The sequence below is a fragment of the Oncorhynchus tshawytscha genome, linkage group LG32 (assembly GCF_018296145.1).
Source record: "Oncorhynchus tshawytscha isolate Ot180627B linkage group LG32, Otsh_v2.0, whole genome shotgun sequence".
In the NCBI taxonomy this organism is placed as follows: domain Eukaryota; kingdom Metazoa; phylum Chordata; class Actinopteri; order Salmoniformes; family Salmonidae; genus Oncorhynchus; species Oncorhynchus tshawytscha.
The window spans coordinates 8,417,489-8,436,191 of record NC_056460.1 but is presented as its reverse complement, the minus strand read 5'-3'; the positions used below and the strand labels follow the sequence as shown (position 1 = coordinate 8,436,191).

Genomic DNA, 18,703 nt, shown 5'->3' with positions numbered 1-18,703 from the left:
CTACTGCTCCTCGTCAGAGGAGGAAGAAGGACTTTAAAATAGGTGTTACAGTATGTTCAATTATATCTTCTGACGACAGTTCAGTTATATTGGTGTAATAGGGCCCTCCAGTGTTTCTGAGTAAAGGTTTAGATACATTATGCTTGTAGTGGTGGGGCTTTGACAAAGCTATTGGAAGTTGTTAGTATGTCTTCTAAGTCAGTTTTAGGTTGCATAAGGAGACAGTTCAAAGAGAATCCACAACTCTAAGGAGAACACTTTGAAAATGGTTCTCTGATCTGGCACTGATCAGAGAGAACTGTAATGTGGAACCCTGTTTTCATCTATCCAGTGGTGTTGGATCAGAATTCTTGGCTGCCTTTCCAATTCAAACTCACAGTCATAATCTCATGAAACACACATTGACCAGTGTGTGAGATTGGAAATATTTAACAGGTGCATGTGTCACAACTGTGCAGCGTCAACACAGGAAGTGGTTTAGAGTCTATCGAACCTGTTTGTCTGGCAGGAAGTGCTGCTAGTTTAGACGGGAAACTGAGCACAACAGCCACTGAACACAAACAACCACATGTATGTATATATCTGTGTCAGACGACCTACAGATGGTGATGATGTTCTATTAAATATCATTCAACAAATATTCTACATCTTGTTGTCGTTAATGTATATGAACTTCAGGGTTGATCCGAATGGTTGATAGAACTGGTGAAATGGGACAGGCCCCAAGATCGAGTTGTGAAATGGATGTCTCAGCTTCCCATTATTATGATAGCATCAGATCATATGTCTCAATCAATGTTTTTTTTTTTTAACATTTAAAAAAAGAGGAAGGTGTGAAGAAATAAGAGCCATCTGTGTAAAGGGAAGGTACAGATGCAAACAATTCATATCTAGGCTAGATGAACAAATCAGAACCGAGCATGTATTTGCATTTCATATACAAAGAAAGAGTAGGCAAGTGGGTGGGACGTTTGAAGACGTCCCCCTTGTTCCTCTCTGGCGCTTTCAAAATCATTGAGTGAACTGACACACTTCCTGCGTGACAACGTCGCAGACTTAACAACGGTTTTAGTTACCTAAACCATACACGTGAAGAGGTCCTGAGGATTTTATGAGGAGATTTCACTCCAAGCAGCGGAGGAATCTAACAATACTCTGCTTTTCAGGACAAGGGGCCAGTAAAAGCCGTTAAGAACCTGACAGAGGGTGTGGGATGATTTGAGGGAGAGTCAAAAGAGAACTCTTGAATAGGATGTCAAGGGGAAGAAGGGGAGAGGTGAGAGAGCAGCGAGACCAGTCAGAAAATACACGAAGAGAGAAAAACAGAGTTAGTGACACTGTGAAAGGAAGCAACCGTTGAGTGTGAGAGGTTGAGGGCGTGAAGACTCACAGCAAAGGAACTACACACGAAGCAGTCAGACTGATGTTGCCGGATGACGTTTTGGAACACAGAAATCAACAACTACAAAAAGAATCAAGAAAGAAAAACAAGTAATGTCCAGATTATTAGTCACCCTAAGTGATTACATTTTGAGGGGACCTTAAGTAGGGAGGTAAAGACGATTTACTCCATTCTTGAAAACAGTGAGAGGAGCAAGCTAAAAAAAAATAAGATACTCACAAATACCAAGATGAAAATGGGCACAAACCAGGAGGCTGAATCTGAGCCAGAAGCGAAACAGATTGCAGAGGAGACGGGCCCCACAGAGGAGGAGAAGGAGACACCTGCTGAGCATCCTCAAGACGCCCCTCCTCCTGAGGATGTCGACCCTCTCAACACCTACAAGTGGCACACTGGAGCCAAGGCAGCAACCCTCGACGGGACGAGAGGAGATGGTGGAGTCACAGCATCAACAACAATAGAGAAGGTGGAGAAGACCTCCACCACCAGATGGAGTAATAAGATGCAGAACTGGCGGAAAGCCCTGAGCGAGGATCCCGGGGAAAGAGCCTCAACCGTTGGACGAGGAGGGGAGACCCCCAGGCTGGAGAAGAACCCTGCCTCCAGGAAGAACCCCTTCAGAAGGGCCCAGTCTGAGCCTCCAGGGTCGCTGTTCACTACCCAGTCCCCCTCCTCTTCAGCCCAGGCAACATTGGGACCGGGGGCAAGCGCAGAGGCACCGGAACCATCCCTCACGGACACGCCACAGAAAGGGGGCGGAGGGGCACTGTTCAGGAAGTACATACGCACCGTCTCGCAGAAGCTCAAGAGGCCCCGGCTGCTGGGCAGAAACAGCACCCAGACCCTCCTACAAGGTGAAGGCACAGAATGCACACCATAAGCGGATTGCCCTGTTATCTGAATGCACACCTAGCACCACACATGACAGTGCCATGCTCTTTCTTCTGGTTTTTAAGACGTCCAACATCGCTGTATGTCAACCATTTCGAGTACAGTTTGAAATTCTAGGTTTGAATTTGTTTAGTTTAGTTAGTCTCTCGATTTCAGTCTAGTTTAGATTTTCCGTCATTTTCCTTCAGGGAAATGCTGACATCTGGTGTTGTATACCACACATTTAGTGTGCGTCTAAGAACCCATGATGAAGGTTAGACATGGCTAGAAAGCATTTTACACGTTAAAGAAGCAAGTTGGCACAAAGCCAAAAGCATTATACTCAACCACACGGTCAGAGACCATTTTGAGTGGGCTTTTCAGACAGTCTATTCGCGTTGGAGACTAGAATAAACCTGAAGATATAGATGTGGATGAAAAAAAAACAATCTGATTTAGGAGAAGTTCATACAGCCATACTTAGATTAGAAAACAAACTGACACAGGATGTGCGAGAGTTGTGGTTGTTATAGATGAGGAGTGAGGAGGGGCGGAGAAGATAGCATCAAAACAACAACTACAAACCAGAAATGGGAGTGGCCATGTGCACTGTGTCAGATAACATCATGCCATAATTACTCCGAATGAAAAACATCCAAGGGCCAGCGTGTGCACTCAATTACCCCACCCCCAGAATGACCATTGCTGGTTTCCTTAGACTATACTGTAATTAGGAAAACTCAATGTCAGGCACAGAAATAGAGTATTGTTAAAAATAACTGTGTCCAATCACAGAGACATGACTAGGGTCATCAAAATGAGTCAAATTAGTGGCATCTATTGTAGACCATGTCATGCAACTGTAGTTAGTTGTGTCACACGGACAGTTCAAATAAAAAAGGCCAGGATTTCAAGTGACTATTGGAGTGATCTGGTCATTCTGTACTGATCTAGTGTGCTGTCGTCATGGTGTGTGTGTGTGTATAGATGCGGGTGAGAGCGGGCTTGCAGCTGCGTCCCTAGAGCTAGCCAGGCTGTCATGGGCCCCTCCCCAGGACGTCCCCGTTTGGGACATCAACAACTGTGTCCTGGAGGACGGACAGATCCTCATCACCCCGGAGGAAGAGGTACACGACACAGACCAACAACACTGAAAATGGCACAACAACACTTAGCAATGCACTTCCATTATTAAACAACATGGAGTCAACACCACCTTGAAGCGTTGCATTTAACAGTTAGTACTATTGCTGGGAGCACTGCACTCTCAATGGAAACTCACACTGGACTGTATGAAGTTGATAGTCATGGTTTCTCTCTAGGTTATTATGTGAGTGTGCATCTCTTCTACTCCCTCTCTCAGCCAATGATGTGGACCCGGAACCGAGTCAGCAGCTGTCTGTCAAACCTCAGCATGCAGAACCTGGCAGATGTCAACATGGGTCAGTACTCCAATACTGCCTCATGGTTTTAGACAGTAGGAGTGTTTCGTATGAATGGGGTTCCTGGAACTGTGCTCAATACCTTGATTTCTCGAATAGCTTTCCCAACGTCAACATCAGAGACACAAAGGAGATAAAACAGTGAAGTCCATTTTCTCATCAAAATGGTTGATCCTCAGAAATACAGACAGAGCAAGACTAAGTTCAGGGATGTCTTTGCGAGGACAACATCCATTCGGCAGCATCACAACCACTAGAGAGTCTAGCAGAGTAACGGTAGAGCAGGCACAGAGGAAATAGCTGACGTGATTATGCTTTCGAGTGGCTTTCAAATTGTTTCCTCAAAATTTGGGGGGTAGATACCATCGCATCTGTGTGTTCCAGAAGACCAGTCAGGGCTGGTTGAGAAGAAGCAGTGTCGGTAGCGTGGCTTCTCTCGTTCATGTTACTTTTATTAGTATTCGCTTGTGGACTTAGTCTGGCTATATAATATTAGATACCGATTAGTTCTATGTGATGCCTACATTGGCGAGGCCCATTTGGTGAAGAGAGGAGAACCATGAGTGGTTGAAGCAGTGTTCACTCTTCAGTGTGATTAGGAGAAGCGGGTTCGACAGATCTCTCGCCCTCTCTCAATGATGGGATTTAGACGCTGGATTGCATGTGGAGGCACATTGGGTAAGCAAAGGGTTAGATAGAAGTTTATTTGTACGGTCACAATTGCTATTGATTCAGACAAATATTTCACTTGGTTATGTCTATGACAAGGGGAATATCAACAAAGGTGAATTTTTAACGAACGCTCTGAAGAAAAGTGATGTACTGTATGATGGCTTTAGTTACTGCCATAGGTAACTATATTATTTTAGCCCAAAAAGTATCACAATGGGCCTCCCGGATGGCGCAGTGGTCTAAGGCACTGCATCGCAGTGCTAGCTGTGCCACCAGAGACTCTGGGTTCGAGCCCAGGCTCTGTCGCACCCGGCCGCGACCAGGATGTCCCTGGGGCGGTGCACAATTGTTTTATTGACGTGGAGTGACACCACGGCTGATTTTCTGCCCTGCAGTGGTACTCAGGGTTTTAGTCGTCTCTAAACTAAGTTAATCCATGTCTGAAATGAAGGCTGCACGTGCAAGGTTCCGGCCCTGTCTCAGCCACTAGACAAAGCAATATCCGGTGTGACTGTCAGAACACTTATCAATGGTTGACTCATTCTGACACGGAGCCTAGTCATCCCTCAACCTTCTTACGTTAGACATGTCTTACTGTTGGAGAGACTTAAAGCTAAAGGTGGTTATCAATAGGATTTCAAAGCCAGTGTATTAATGTTCAGTTATACAGTACACGTACTGTTCAAACTCAGTCTGAATAATCTCCAGACTTGCAGCATCATCTATTTGAGCAGTTATTTGTTCGGTCTTCAGAGGAAATGCAGAGAGGGGGAAATGACTACACTTCCCCTGGTGGTTTCAGAGGACTGCAATTTCGTTTGGGGAGATTAGAATAACCACTCTCTCCACAATGGTTTCCAAATGAACAGGGAAATGTACACACATACATATGTAAGACGTGAGTGATATGTAACAAGATACACAGTAGGTCTCCAGATGAAGCAACAATAACAGAGACAACCCACAATGCCCACTTCCCGCCCGAGACGCTCTGATAAAAGGTTGCCATTTTTTTCAAAGGGAGGGGAGGGATCACGCCAAGCCAAAACTGTGTTTACATGCTAACTGTGTGTATCTCCTGGACCTGCAGAATGCAGCCCCGACCACATGGCCCCCACTGGAGGCCCCAGACTAAAGGGCCAAGATGGAGGAGTGAGGGTGAGCACTGCATACTCCACAGATAAAATACTGTTATTACATGATTCATAACAGCTCTGGATTTCCTGAGGATTCTGTATGACTCAGGGCCTGCTAATCAGTATGCCCCTGGGGATGAATTGAACTTCATCAAACCATCTCTCCCTGCTCCCTCTTTAATTGTCTTCTTCCTGCCCTCTGTCTCAAGGGGCTGATCAAGCGGCGTTTCTATGGTGGAGCCATGCGAAAGAGCAATACCCAGTTAAACACCGTTGGGTTGAACAAAGGCAGCAGGTATGTGGTCAGTCTCTTAGTGCTCTTCAAATCAAATCAAATCAAATCAAATTTTATTTGTCACATACACATGGTTAGCAGATGTTAATGCGAGTGTAGCGAAATGCTTGTGCTTCTAGTTCCGACAATGCAGTAATAACGAGCAAGTAATCTAACTAACAATTCCAAAAAAACTACTGTCTTATACACAGTGTAAGGGGATAAAGAATATGTACATAAGGATATATGAATGAGTGATGGTACAGAGCAGCATAGGCAAGATACAGTAGATGATATCGAGTACAGTATATACATATGAGATAAGTATGTAAACCAAGTGGCATAGTTAAAGTGGCTAGTGATACATGTATTACATAAGGATGCAGTCGATGATATAGAGTACAGTATCAACATATGCATATGAGATGAACAATGTAGGGTAAGTAACATTATATAAGGTAGCATTGTTTAAAGTGGCTAGTGATATATTTACATCATTTCCCATCAATTCCCATGATTAAAGTGGCTGGAGTAGAGTCAGTGTCATTGACAGTGTGTTGGCAGTAGCCACTCAATGTTAGTGGTGGCTGTTTAACAGTCTGATGGCCTTGAGATAGAAGCTGTTTTTCAGTCTCTCGGTCCCAGCTTTGATGCACCTGTACTGACCTCGCCTTCTGGATGACAGCGGGGTGAACAGGCAGTGGCTCGGGTGGTTGATGTCCTTGATGATCTTTATGGCCTTCCTGTAGCATTGGGTGGTGTAGGTGTCCTGGAGGGCAGGTAGTTTGCCCCCGGTGATGCGTTGTGCAGACCTCACTACCCTCTGGAGAGCCTTACGGTTGAGGGCGGTGCAGTTGCCATACCAGGCGGTGACACAGCCCGCCAGGATGCTCTCGATTGTGCATCTGTAGAAGTTTGTGAGTGCTTTTGGTGACAAGCCGAATTTCTTCAGCCTCCTGAGGTTGAAGAGGCGCTGCTGCGCCTTCCTCACGATGCTGTCTGTGTGAGTGGACCAATTCAGTTTGTCTGTGATGTGTATGCCGAGGAACTTAAAACTTGCTACCCTCTCCACTACTGTTCCATCGATGTGGATGGGGGTGTTCCCTCTGCTGTTTCCTGAAGTCCACAATCATCTCCTTAGTTTTGTTGACGTTGAGTGTGAGGTTATTTTCCTGACACCACACTCCGAGGGCCCTCACCTCCTCCCTGTAGGCCGTCTCGTCGTTGTTGGTAATCAAGCCTACCACTGTTGTGTCGTCCGCAAACTTGATGATTGAGTTGGAGGCGTGCATGGCCACGCAGTCGTGGGTGAACAGGGAGTACAGGAGAGGGCTCAGAACGCACCCTTGTGGGGCCCTAGGAACGCGAAGCGAGGCGGCCATCTCTGTCGGCGCCGGAAGACCACCCTCTTGGTGTGTAAGGCAGGCTGTTCCTCATTGACTCCTCTCGTCTCCTCCTCCCTGTCTGTTCAGCAGGCTCCATGGCTCACGGGAGTCCGTGTCCATCCCAGTCAGCGCTGCAGGAAACCTGGATCTGAGCGCAGACACCAGTACGGTCATCAGGCCTGTACACAGCTCCATCCTAGGGGAGAAGTACTGCTTTGAGGTAGAGCTGACCTTTGACCTGTAACACCTGCATTGCTTGCTGTTTTGGGGTTTTAGGCTGGGATTCTGTACAGCATTTTGTGACATCAGCTGATGTAAGAAGGGCTTTATGAATAAATTTGATTGAAATTTGTTTGAATTTCTATGCTCGTCCCATGTCTTAAAAGTGATTTGACCAGGTTCATGTTAAATACTGCCCAATAACATATTTTCTTCACTCTGTCCTGTCATGTATTGACTGCTGGCAATTTCCGCCTTCATAATGATGTCCTAGGTGATAAACTCAGAGAACAACCACTGTTTTGGGTGCACCTCAGCTGCTGAGCGGGACCGCTGGATAGAGGACCTGAGACGGGCTGCTCAGCCCAATAAGGTAAAGAAACTATTTAAAAACATTCATCTTCAATACCAATTAAAGGAGAAGTTTAATTTGGTTGTAAAAAATATTTGATTTATTTATGTAAATGGCATGTTATAGAAGGGTCCAGACACCTTTGTTTACTGCACTTGTTTTTGAGAAACATATCACAAACAGCAAATAATTTCCTCATCCTTGTTGTATATTATGGGGGCCCCGAAAAAACAAACAAAGGCTCCAAAAACACCCAAATACGTCCTTTTAGAAACAGCAAATCTCTCAGTGTAGTGATGCAGGTCTTTAAATGTTGTACACATGAAATTGTCACTCCAAAGTTGATCCGCAACGTTATATTCCCTTTTGTGTGACTCAAGTGGTTTCCCCGATCCAGCTGTTCCATTCTTCATGTAGCCTGCTTCTACAGGTAACTGCCAACACAAATGGTCTTAATAGGGCGTTGGGCCACCACGAGCCGCCAGAACAGCTTCAATGCACCTTGGCATAGATTCTACAAGTGTCTGGAACATGCTTTCAATATACAGTACTTTGTGTCCCTCATAAGTGTTTTGTATTTCATTTTGGCAGTTACTTATAGAATGGAGAGGAATCACTGGAGTCACAAAATGGAATATTACAAAAGAAATTGATATTTTTGTACAAAAGAAAACGTATCCTTTAATGTATGCCACATTGCCATGATATCCTAGGAATCCATATTGTGTACTCACTGATTGATGTTCTAACATGTTCTGTCTCCGTTAGGACAACTGTGAGCGGACAGAGAACTCCCTCAGTCTGTGGGTGAACGAGGCCAAGGACCTGCTCCCCAAGAGGCGATACTACTGTGAGCTGCACCTGGACGGCACCCTGTTTGCCCGAACCAGTAGCCGAGCCGTGGGCAAGTCTTCCCATCACTCCAGCTTGGTTGGTGATGGATCTTCTGGTGGGGTGCTCGGGGGCAGCGGCGGGGTGGTCGGAGGCTGCCAGCTGTTCTGGGGAGAGTTTTTTGAGCTGGACAACTTGCCGTCGGTCTCCCAGATCACCCTGCACCTCTTCCGCGATGAGGAGCCCAAGAAGAAGCGTCACTCCCGGGATGAGTCCACCCTGCATCCCCTTGGCAGTGTGGCCATATCCCTGGCCGACATCAGTGGAAGGGCCTTCCAGGAGAAGTGGCACCCGATTATTCCCTACAAGGTGTCTGGTGCCGGAGGGACGAAAGAGCAACTGGGGCCCCAAGCGTCGCTCCGTGTCAAGGCCCGCTTTCAGAACCTGCAGGTGCTGCCCATCGAGAGGTATAAGGAGTTTGCAGAGTTTGTGACAGTGGACTATGTGGGCATGTGCAGGAACCTGCAGCCACTGCTGTCAGTCAGGAAGAAGGAGGAATTAGCCGGGGCACTGGTCCACGTCTTGCAAAGCATTGGCAAGGCCAAGGTAGGCAAAACAAAGGGGTGACCGCTGCTTCATGATAAGCATTTAAAGTAGACCTTTAGAATAGTCAGCTAGTCATAACTTGCTAAAAGCGCTTATTCTGTGTGTTTATGTTCCAGGAGTTCCTTATCGAGTTGGGTAGTGCAGAGGTGGAGCGCCTTCGGGAGAAAGAGGCGTTGATCTTCAGGGAGAACACGCTGGCCACCAAGGCCATTGATGAGTACATGAAGCTGGTGGGCCAGAAGTACCTTATCGACACCCTGGGTAAGGAATATCTGTGGAAATACAATGTTTCGCCCTGGGTAACAGTGGATCTGTTTTAACACTTTTCGTAGACCTTCCTCTAAGAAAATGTTATGGAAAACTGTGCCATTGGTCTTCTTACAGGGGACTTCATCACTCGACTGTATGCCTCAGTAGAGAGCTGTGAAGTGGACCCTCTCAAATGCCCCGCCTCTGAGCTGTCAAACAACCAGCGGCACCTGAAGGAGAGCTGTGAGGAGGCAGTGCAGAAAATCACTGAGATGCACGGGTGAGGGACAAAGAGACCTGATGGGATTTGATAGCAGTCTTAGTCAGAAGAATGCTATCAAATGAATGCCGATTCATATTCACTCACAGGAAATACTAGGCTGCAATTGACCGCTCTCGCCACCGTTTCCCTCACAGGTCTTTCCCTGAAGAGCTGAACAGGATCTTCTCCAGCTGGGTGGAGCTGTGCGAGGAGCAGGGACGACCTGAAATTGGCCAGCGCCTCATCTCTGCCTCGCTATTCCTCCGTTTTCTGTGTCCCGCCATCCTCAGCCCCTCCCTGTTTGGTCTGACACAGCCCTACCCGGAGCCGGCCACCCTGCGCACCCTCACCTTCACCGCCAAGGTCATCCAGAACCTGGCCAACTTCACCCTGTGAGTGTGTGGGGCTTCATCTCTGTCTGCACCCCATCGTCATTCATCCATGTATCCATCGATACCAACCTTAGAGATGAGCTACTAGATACATTACATAATATACCCGCAAAACATCTGACACAATGATGGAAACAATACACTTGAGGCTCATTTTAATTCTTCAAACTATGTGGTCCAAGTCAATCATTTCTTTTACAATTTTTATTTCACCTTTATTTAACCAGGTAAGCTAGTTGAGAACAAGTTCTCATTTACAACTGCGACCTGACCAAGATAAAGCAAAGCAGTGTGACAGAAACAACAACAAAGAGTTACACATGGAATAAACAAGCGGTACAGTCAATAACACAATAGAAAAAAACCAAGTCTATATACAGTGTGTGCAAATGGCATGAGGAGGTAACAGTAGGCCACAGTAGCAAAGTAATTACAATTTAGCAGATTAACACTGGAGTGATAGATGCGCAGATGATGGTGTGTAAGTAGTGATACAGGTGTGCAAAAGAGCAGAAAAGTAAATAAAAACAATATGGGGATGAGGTAGGTAGATTGGGTGGGCTATTTACAGATGGACTATGTACAGCTGCAGCGATCGGTTAGCTGCTCAGATAGCTGATGTTTAAAGTTAGTGAGGGAAATGTAAGTCGCCAGCTACAGCGATTTTTGCAATTCGTTTAAGTCACTGGCAGCAGAGAACTGGAAGAAAAGGCAGCCAAAGAGGTGTTGGCTTTGGGAATGACCAGTGAGATATACCTGCTGGAGCGCGTGCTACGGGTGGGTGTTGTTATCGTGACCAGTGAGCTGAGATAAGGCGGAGCTTTACCTAGCATAGACTTATAGATAACTTGGAGCCAGTGGGTCTGGCGACGAATATGTAGCGAGGGCCAGCCGACTAGAGCATACAGGTCGCAGTGGTGGGTGGTATAAGGCGCATTGGTAACAAAGCGGAGGGCACTGTGATAGACTACATCCAATTTGCTGAGTAGAGTATTGGAAGCTATTTTGTAGAGGACATGGCCGAAGTCGAGGATCAGTAGGATAGTCAGTTTTACTAGGGTAAGTTTGGCGGTGTGAGTGGAGGCTTTGTTGCGAAATAGAAAGACGATTCTAGATTTGATTTTAGATTGGAGATGTTTGATATGAGTCTGGAAGGAGAGTTTACAGTCTAGCCAGACACCTAGGTATTTGTAGTTGTCCACGTATTCTATGTCAGAACCGTCCAGAGTAGTGATGCTAGTCGGGCGGGTGGGTGCGGGCAGCGAATGGTTGAAAAGCATGCATTTGGTTTTGCTATAACATTTAAGAGTAGTTGGAGGCCGCAGAAGCAGTGTTGTATGGCATTGAAACTCGTTTGGAGGTTAGTTAACACAGTGTCCAAAGAAGGGCCAGATGTATACAGAATGGGGTTGTCTGCGTAGAGGTGGATCAGGGAATCACTCGCAGCAAGAGCGACATCGTTGATATATACAGAGAAAAGAGTCGGTCCGAGAACACTGAACTCTGTCTGCGAAGTAGTTGGTGAACCAGGCGAGGCAGTCATTTGAGAAGCCAAGGCTATTGAGTCTGCCGATAAGAATAAACATCTTCTTTCCCAAACCAGTCGTTCCCTCCTCCAACACTAACCCATGCCCCATGCTCTTCCATTAACAGGTTTGGGGAGAAGGAGGAGTACATGCTGTTCATGAATGACTTCCTGCAGCAGTACTGGGAGAGGATGAGGTGCTTCCTTCAGACAGTGTCCAGCCCAGACATAGAGATCCCAATGACATCCTTCGATGGCTATGTTGACTTGCCTCTGCGTCTGGCTGTCCTACACAGCCTGCTGGTCGACATCATTTCCCCAATGAAGCAGGTAGGCATACATCAACTGAATCAAAGGCAAATGTTATGCTATGACATTCTTGTACTCCTGCTACCAGTCACTTTTCAGCCCTGTTTACATGTATATCCACCTATCGCGCCTACACTGACACTCTTGCTGTAACGAAGACGCAGGGAGTTGGGAAACAAGTGCAGTGTGAGTTTAATGATAACAAAACATGGAACAAGAAGCATCTAACAAGGAAATAGAAACAATACTACCTGAAAGACTGACAGAAAGAGTGCTAGATAAATGGTAAGTAATCGAGTTAGTAATGAAGTCCAGGTGTGACTGACAACGCTGGCCAGGGGGACGGCCACAAGGGCGAGGAGCGGGCTCGTCCGGAAGGTGAGACTGTACTCCGCAGAGGTACCTTGCAGGAGTTGGAGTAGTTGCCCTCCGGTAGATGGTCGAAGACCACCCTGAACAGAGCCATGAACCCCTCGTAGGAACCCAGCTCATCCTCTCCTCTCTCCCAGATGGCCATAGCCCACTCCAACACCCGCCCAGTCAGCAGAGAAATGACCGTGGCAACCTTGGACCTCTCAGTGGTGGGGGCTCTCGTCTGATGAGCGAAATAGAGGGAGCACTGGAGTAGGAAGCCATGGCAAAGGGATGGCATCCCGTCTTATTTGTCCAGGAGGGACATTTGGGCATCGCTGACCTGGGCAGACTGCTGGGTAGGCTGGGAGACTGGCTTGCCGGGATGAATCATGGTAGAAGGCCCTCCGTTATTTGAAAGTGAATCCTCTCGGATGGTGTTGAGGTGGTGGAGGACCTCATCCATAGTTGCACCCAGTTGCGCCAGCTGATCGTGGTGTTGACGGAGTACAAAACAAGAGAAAAGAAGCGTCTAACAAGGAAACAATACTACTTGATGACTGACATAAACAGAGTGCTAGATAAATGGTAAGTAATCAAGGTAGTAATGAAGGGGCGCTGGTGTGCGTAATGATGGGCAGCCAGGGCCAGTGGTTAGTAAACCAGCGATGTCGAACACGGAACGGGGGAGAGGGAGTAGACCTAACACTTGCGTGCGCACACCCACCCACCCACCCACCCACCCACCTCCACTTCTGCTGCTGCCACTGTTTACTATTATTATTTATCCTGCTACCAGTCACTTTCTCATAATCCCTGCCTACATGTGCATATCTACCTCAAATACGGCAGTATCACTGCACATTGTAAGATCTCTTATTTTTATTAGTTGTTCTATAGTTTCTACCAGCATGTCACGTGTGCCACCAGAGGAAGAAAAATAAATACTCGAGACCACTTTTACTCCACACACAGAGACGCGTACAAAGCTCTCCCTCACCCTCAATTTGGTAAATCTGACAATAATTATATCCTCCTGATTCCTGCTTAAAAGCAAGAACTCAGCAGAAAGTATCCGTGACTCGCTCAATACAGAAGTGGTCAGATGACGCGGATGCTAAGCTACAGGACTGTTTTGCTAGAACAGACTGGAACATGTTTCGTGATTCATCCGACGGCATTGAGGAGTATACCACATCAGTCACTGGCTGACGGTTGTTGGATATGGCAGGGCTTGCAAACTACAAAGGGAAACCCAGCCGCGAGCTGCCCAGTGACGCAAGCCTACCAGATGAGCTAACCAAGTCTGCAATATATACACGTTTCAAGCAGACCACCATAGTCCCTGTTCCCAAGAATGCCAAGGTAACCTTATTTAACCTTTATTTAACCAGGAAGGGCTCATTGAGATTTAAAATCTCCGTTTCAAGAGCGTCCTGGCCAAGATAGGCAGCACCAAGTCATTACAAAAATTACAGACAAACAACATGAAAAACTACAAGTAATCTAGTAAAAACCATAGAATTCACAAGAGTATAACAAAATCAAAAACAGCAAATTAAAAACATTGACAGGCCAGGGAATCAGTCTCAAGATCATTCATCAGTGTTTTAAAAATACCAATCGGGACAAGTTCTTCCAGTTTAAAAGTATTTTGTAAGGCGTTCCAAGACGATGGCGCAGAGTACATAAAAGCCCTTTTACCAAATTCAGTTCGGACATTTGGAACAGTTAGCAGGATAAAGTCCAGCGAACGAAGAGAGTACCCACCACATTTCTGAACAATAAAAATGTCCAAATGAAAAGGTAGTAAACTCAAAATGGCTTTGTAAATGAAAGGTATACCAGTGCCTGAGCCTACGAGTGACTAGAGAAGGCCAGCCAACCCTGGTATACAAAGTGCAGTGGTAAGTAAGGGTTTTGCAGATTAAAATAAATCTCAAAGTGCCATGGTAAAGGGTGTCAATTGATCTCAAACAATGATATAAAATATAAAATATCCCCATAGTCTAGTAAAGGCTTAAATGTATCTGATACTATATTACTACATCAATAACCTGCCTAAATGACCACCGCTCCGTAGTACTCACGTCTGTAGCTATGAAGTGTTTTAAAAGGCTGGTCATGGCTCACATCAACACCATCATCCCAGAAACCCTAGACCCACTACAATTCGCATACCGCCCCAACAGATCCACAGATGACGCAATCTCTATTGCATTCCACGCTGCCCTTTCCCACCTGGATAAAAGGAACACCTACGTGAGAATGGTGTTCGTTGACTACAGCTCAGCGTTCAACACCATAGTGCCCTCAAAGATCATGATTAAGCTAAGGACCATGGGACTAAACACATCCCTCTGCAACTGGATCCTGGACTTCCTGAGAGGCCACCTGTCAGGAAGGGTAGGTAACAACACATCTGCCACGCTGATCCTCAACACGCGAGCCCCTTAGGAGTGGGTGCTTAGTCCCCTCATGTACTCCCTGTTCACCCACAACTGCGTGGGCACACATGACTCCAACAAGACAACGGTGGTAGGCCTGATCTCCGAAAACAATGAGACAGCCTATAGGGAGGAGGTTAGAGACCTGGCTGTGTGTTGCCAGGACAACAACCTCTCCCTCAACGTGATCAAGACAAAGGAGCTGATCGTGGACTACAGGAAATGGCGGGCCAAGAACAACCCCATTCAAACCGACGGGGCTGTAGTGGAGCAGGTTGTGAGCTTCAAGTTCCTTGGAGTCTACATCACTAACAACCTATCATGGTCCAAGCACACCAAGACAGTTGTGAAGAGGGCACGACAAAACCTATTCCCCCTCAGGAGACTGAAAAGATTTGTCATGGGTCCTCAGATCCTCAAAAAGTTATACAGCTGCACCATCGAGAGCATCCTGACTGGTTGCATCACCGCTTGGTATGGCAACTTATCAGCAACCGTCAGCAAGGCGCTACATAGGGTAGAGCGTACAGCCCAGTGCATCACTGGGGCCAAGCTTCCTGCCATCCAGGACCTCTATACCATGCGGGGTCAGAGGAAGGCCCTAAAAATGGTCAAAGACTCCAGCCACCCAAGTCATAGACTGTGCTCTCTGCTACTGTAAGGCAACTCTAGGTCTAAAAGGTTCCTAAACAGCTTCTATCCCCAAGCCATAAGACTGCTAAATAGTTCAATCCAATAGCTACTCTGACTATTTGCATTGACCCCATTTTTTACGCTGCTGCTACGCGTAGTTTATTATCTATTTACATGTACATTAACTCAAACTGTACACCCGCACATTGACTCTGTACCGGTACCCCCTGGATAAAGCCTTGTTAATGTATTGTGTTACTTTTTATTTTGATTATTTTTGTAGCAAATATTCCCTAACGTACTTTAAAAAAAACTGTATTGTTAAGTGCTTGTAAAGTAAGCATTTCACGGTAAGGTCTACACGTGTTGTATTTGGCACATGTGACAAATACTGTTTGATTTGATATTGAATACTGCAGTGTTGGGTAGCGCTTGGAAATTAAGCATTTCGCTGTATGTGACAAATGTGGCAAATCAAACTTTAAACGAAGCTGAAACCACCCATGGTAAGGTTTAGTGGTAGCTAACATGCTGTTCATCTCTCTTCCTCAGGACACCATAGACAAATTGCACCCTCTGCCTTCAATCCTGAACCAGATTACAGAATCTCTGGGCCCAGATGCTCTACGGATTACTGTTAGCAGGTGAGGTTGGCGAGTGCACTTCAACATGTGCACCCTATGTGTATTGCACATACGCATTTTTGTAGACCTACTTGTGTGCGTACATAGTTTCACAATCTTTTTTTTACGTCTCGCTTCATTGTCACGATTTGTCTTTTTCACAACAGCAACATTGGTCATTCCAAGCCGACCTACGTGCCCCCTAAAGATGTGGGCAAGTACAGCCCTCTGCACAACTCCCTGCAGCAGCTGCCAACAGATGTGAAGGCCGGCCAGCGGAAAGAAAGTTTCCAGGGGGTCAAGCGAGACAGGATGAGTGCCAGAGAGAGGAAGCCAGTATCCAGGACCCAGAGTGCTCCGCACAGACGGCAGATGGACCCCAAACAGCAACTGAGGAGACAGAGCAGCACTGAAAATCTGCCGCCGGAGGACCAAGAGGCAGAGCAGGAAGCCAACCCTCCACTTGACATTTCATCACCACAGAACGTGAGTTTGAAAATCTTGGTCATGTGGTTTCAATTGTCAACATTCAAACATTCTATCTTATGTTGACATTATCCTCATGAAGTACATGGTTCATAGTCATAACCTTGCATTGCCATGTGGTTGTTCTGCTGAGAGTCGATGGGTGGGAGGAGTGATTGAATCTCACGAAAGCATCCCCTCTTCTTGTGTCAGAGTGTCGGTGTAAAGGCTCCTCCTGCTCCAGTGCCTTGGATCAAAGTGTCCCAGAGCAAGGAGACATACGAGAGGAAGGTAGAGAATGAAGAGATCAACCTACTGGACAGGGTGGGTTCATCTTCATATTATTTACCATCCAGCAATGCTGCTCCTTCCTCTTTTGCATTGATTACGTCAGCTCATCAAAGAAATACTGCAATGATGAAACTGCTTGATCACCATGATGTTGATTTGTGATTTAACCAGCATGCACAGGAGCTGTCGGAGCTCCGCCTGGGGCTGGAGCAGGTGACAGAGAGTGAGCTGGAGATGGCCAAGCGGCTGGAGGACTTCATTGTCCAAAGTCAAGATCAGAATGCAGTCTTGTTGGCTGAGGTTAACGAACTGCGTAATCATCTGGCTGTCCGTGAGGAACAGCTCGCTAGCGCCACTTTCAGGTGAGACAGTGGAGTAAGAGGGACAGATCGAAATGTCATAAAATTACATTCACAACCTTTCAAATGAATGAGTTTATTTGGTTTGAAGATGAACTAAAATGCAATTGTTAATCGGCATCATAGGCTGGGGGTTATCGAGGAGGAGAGGGAGGAGGATGAGAGGAAGCTGAACGTCGCCGTGGCAGCAGCTGAGCGAATGAACATACTGGTAAGACTGGAGACATCTACCACAATCATTAAGATAAAGATGAGTTATGACGAGTGTTTAGGCTACATATTAATTTTCAATTTCTCTTACTTGCCCACGTCTTTAGGGGGCATGTAGGTCGGCTTGGAATGACCAATGTTGCTGTTGTGAAAAAGAAAAATCGCGACAATGAAGCGAGACGTAACATGACTTGAAAAGCAAAACTAAATGTAGCCGTTTGTTGCTGTGTGTTCTCAGGAGGAGCAGTTTGCAGATCTGCTGAAGGACAGGCACCAGCTCAGTGGAGACTACACCGGTGACCAGAGCAACACACAGTACCCTGGGATCGGGGCCAATCATGTCAACAGCATCTGAAGTCAGGCTGGCAGCACAGAGTTGTATTATAGACATATGCCTAGTTTAGTCCCCATAGCTTTCACGTTCTCCCCCCCCAGAATTATGTTGTTTTGCCTGATGGGTGGCTTACTTTCAGAAATTCAGATACTGTATGATGCTTTTCTCATGATAAAACTGAGTAAATGTATGCATGAATCTTATCCTGTGTCCAATTGAAAAAAACAGAAATGAACTAAAAAGTCACAGGTATGCTACACCTGTTTAACATTGCACTTACTGTGTACACTGCACTTGAAATATTTGTGGAACATTTTTTGATTTGACAGGAACAGACTGATCGAATTTGAGTGTAGAAACGTCAACATCAATGATAGCCTACGGCAAGAACAGTTTCCCTCTCTGCAGTTTAACAAAATGAATGTAAGGATACCGCACCTTGATATGTAATTAAATACATCGTTGTCCTCTTTTGATTCACCACTTCTTAGAATGTTGTCCATTTTCCATCCATTTTGAATGCAGATTTACCATTTCTGTGAACTTAATTAAATAAAAACTTGAATAAAACAATGTACCGTTCAGCGTTTGTGTGAACTTGTGTTGTGTGTGACTATGTGGTCTACTTGGTAAGAATGACTGAATGACTATTGCTAAATAACAAAATAAACTGATATGAATGTCCATGAGTCAGAGAATAGTTGAATTGGTTTATTGGAGAGCATGTGCAGTTATTCTCCGTATACACACTTTTTTTATGGGCATTGTATATACTCACTTCTTAATCCCCACTGATGCGTATCAAAGTAGTGTAGTGGAGGTATACGCTGTATCTATTAATGAGGCTGATGAAACAGATCAGAATGTCTAATTTATAAATGTTGATATAGTATTATTTCTTCACATTTTAAGCGCAGCAAATGAACACCTGGCAGTAGGCATACGGACAAACGTTCCCAAATGCAATTTGCGGGAAAACGCGTTCTAAATTCGCACCGCACATGTAAGCGGTTTCATGGACAGAGACGAAATATATGTTTGAAATTTATGAAGAGAACGGTTCT

At 45.9% G+C, this 18,703-nt stretch overlaps 1 protein-coding gene across 4 annotated transcripts; it reads left to right on the top strand.

Annotated features, from left to right (window-relative positions):
- Positions 1-1,006: 1,006 nt before the first annotated feature.
- On the top strand, positions 1,007-18,216 carry LOC112230337 (ras GTPase-activating protein nGAP). 4 transcript variants are annotated; one of them, XM_024396578.2, is made up of 18 exons: positions 1,007-2,256; positions 3,260-3,399; positions 3,636-3,714; positions 5,477-5,544; positions 5,732-5,817; positions 7,272-7,401; positions 7,675-7,773; positions 8,521-9,189; positions 9,306-9,450; positions 9,574-9,718; positions 9,856-10,092; positions 11,746-11,947; positions 15,910-16,001; positions 16,148-16,466; positions 16,659-16,769; positions 16,908-17,098; positions 17,222-17,306; positions 17,544-18,216. In XM_024396578.2, the coding sequence occupies exons 1-18, from the start codon at positions 1,632-1,634 to the stop codon at positions 17,658-17,660; spliced, it is 3,540 nt and encodes a 1,179-aa protein (XP_024252346.1). In that variant the 5' UTR covers positions 1,007-1,631; the 3' UTR covers positions 17,661-18,216. The 4 variants fall into 4 exon arrangements, with proteins under 4 accessions (XP_024252346.1, XP_024252345.1, XP_024252348.1 ...); XM_024396577.2 differs by having other exon boundaries at positions 7,269-7,401; XM_024396580.2 differs by lacking the exons at positions 1,007-2,256; positions 3,260-3,399; positions 3,636-3,714 and adding an exon at positions 4,087-4,392.
- The last annotated feature ends 487 nt before the right edge of the window (positions 18,217-18,703 follow it).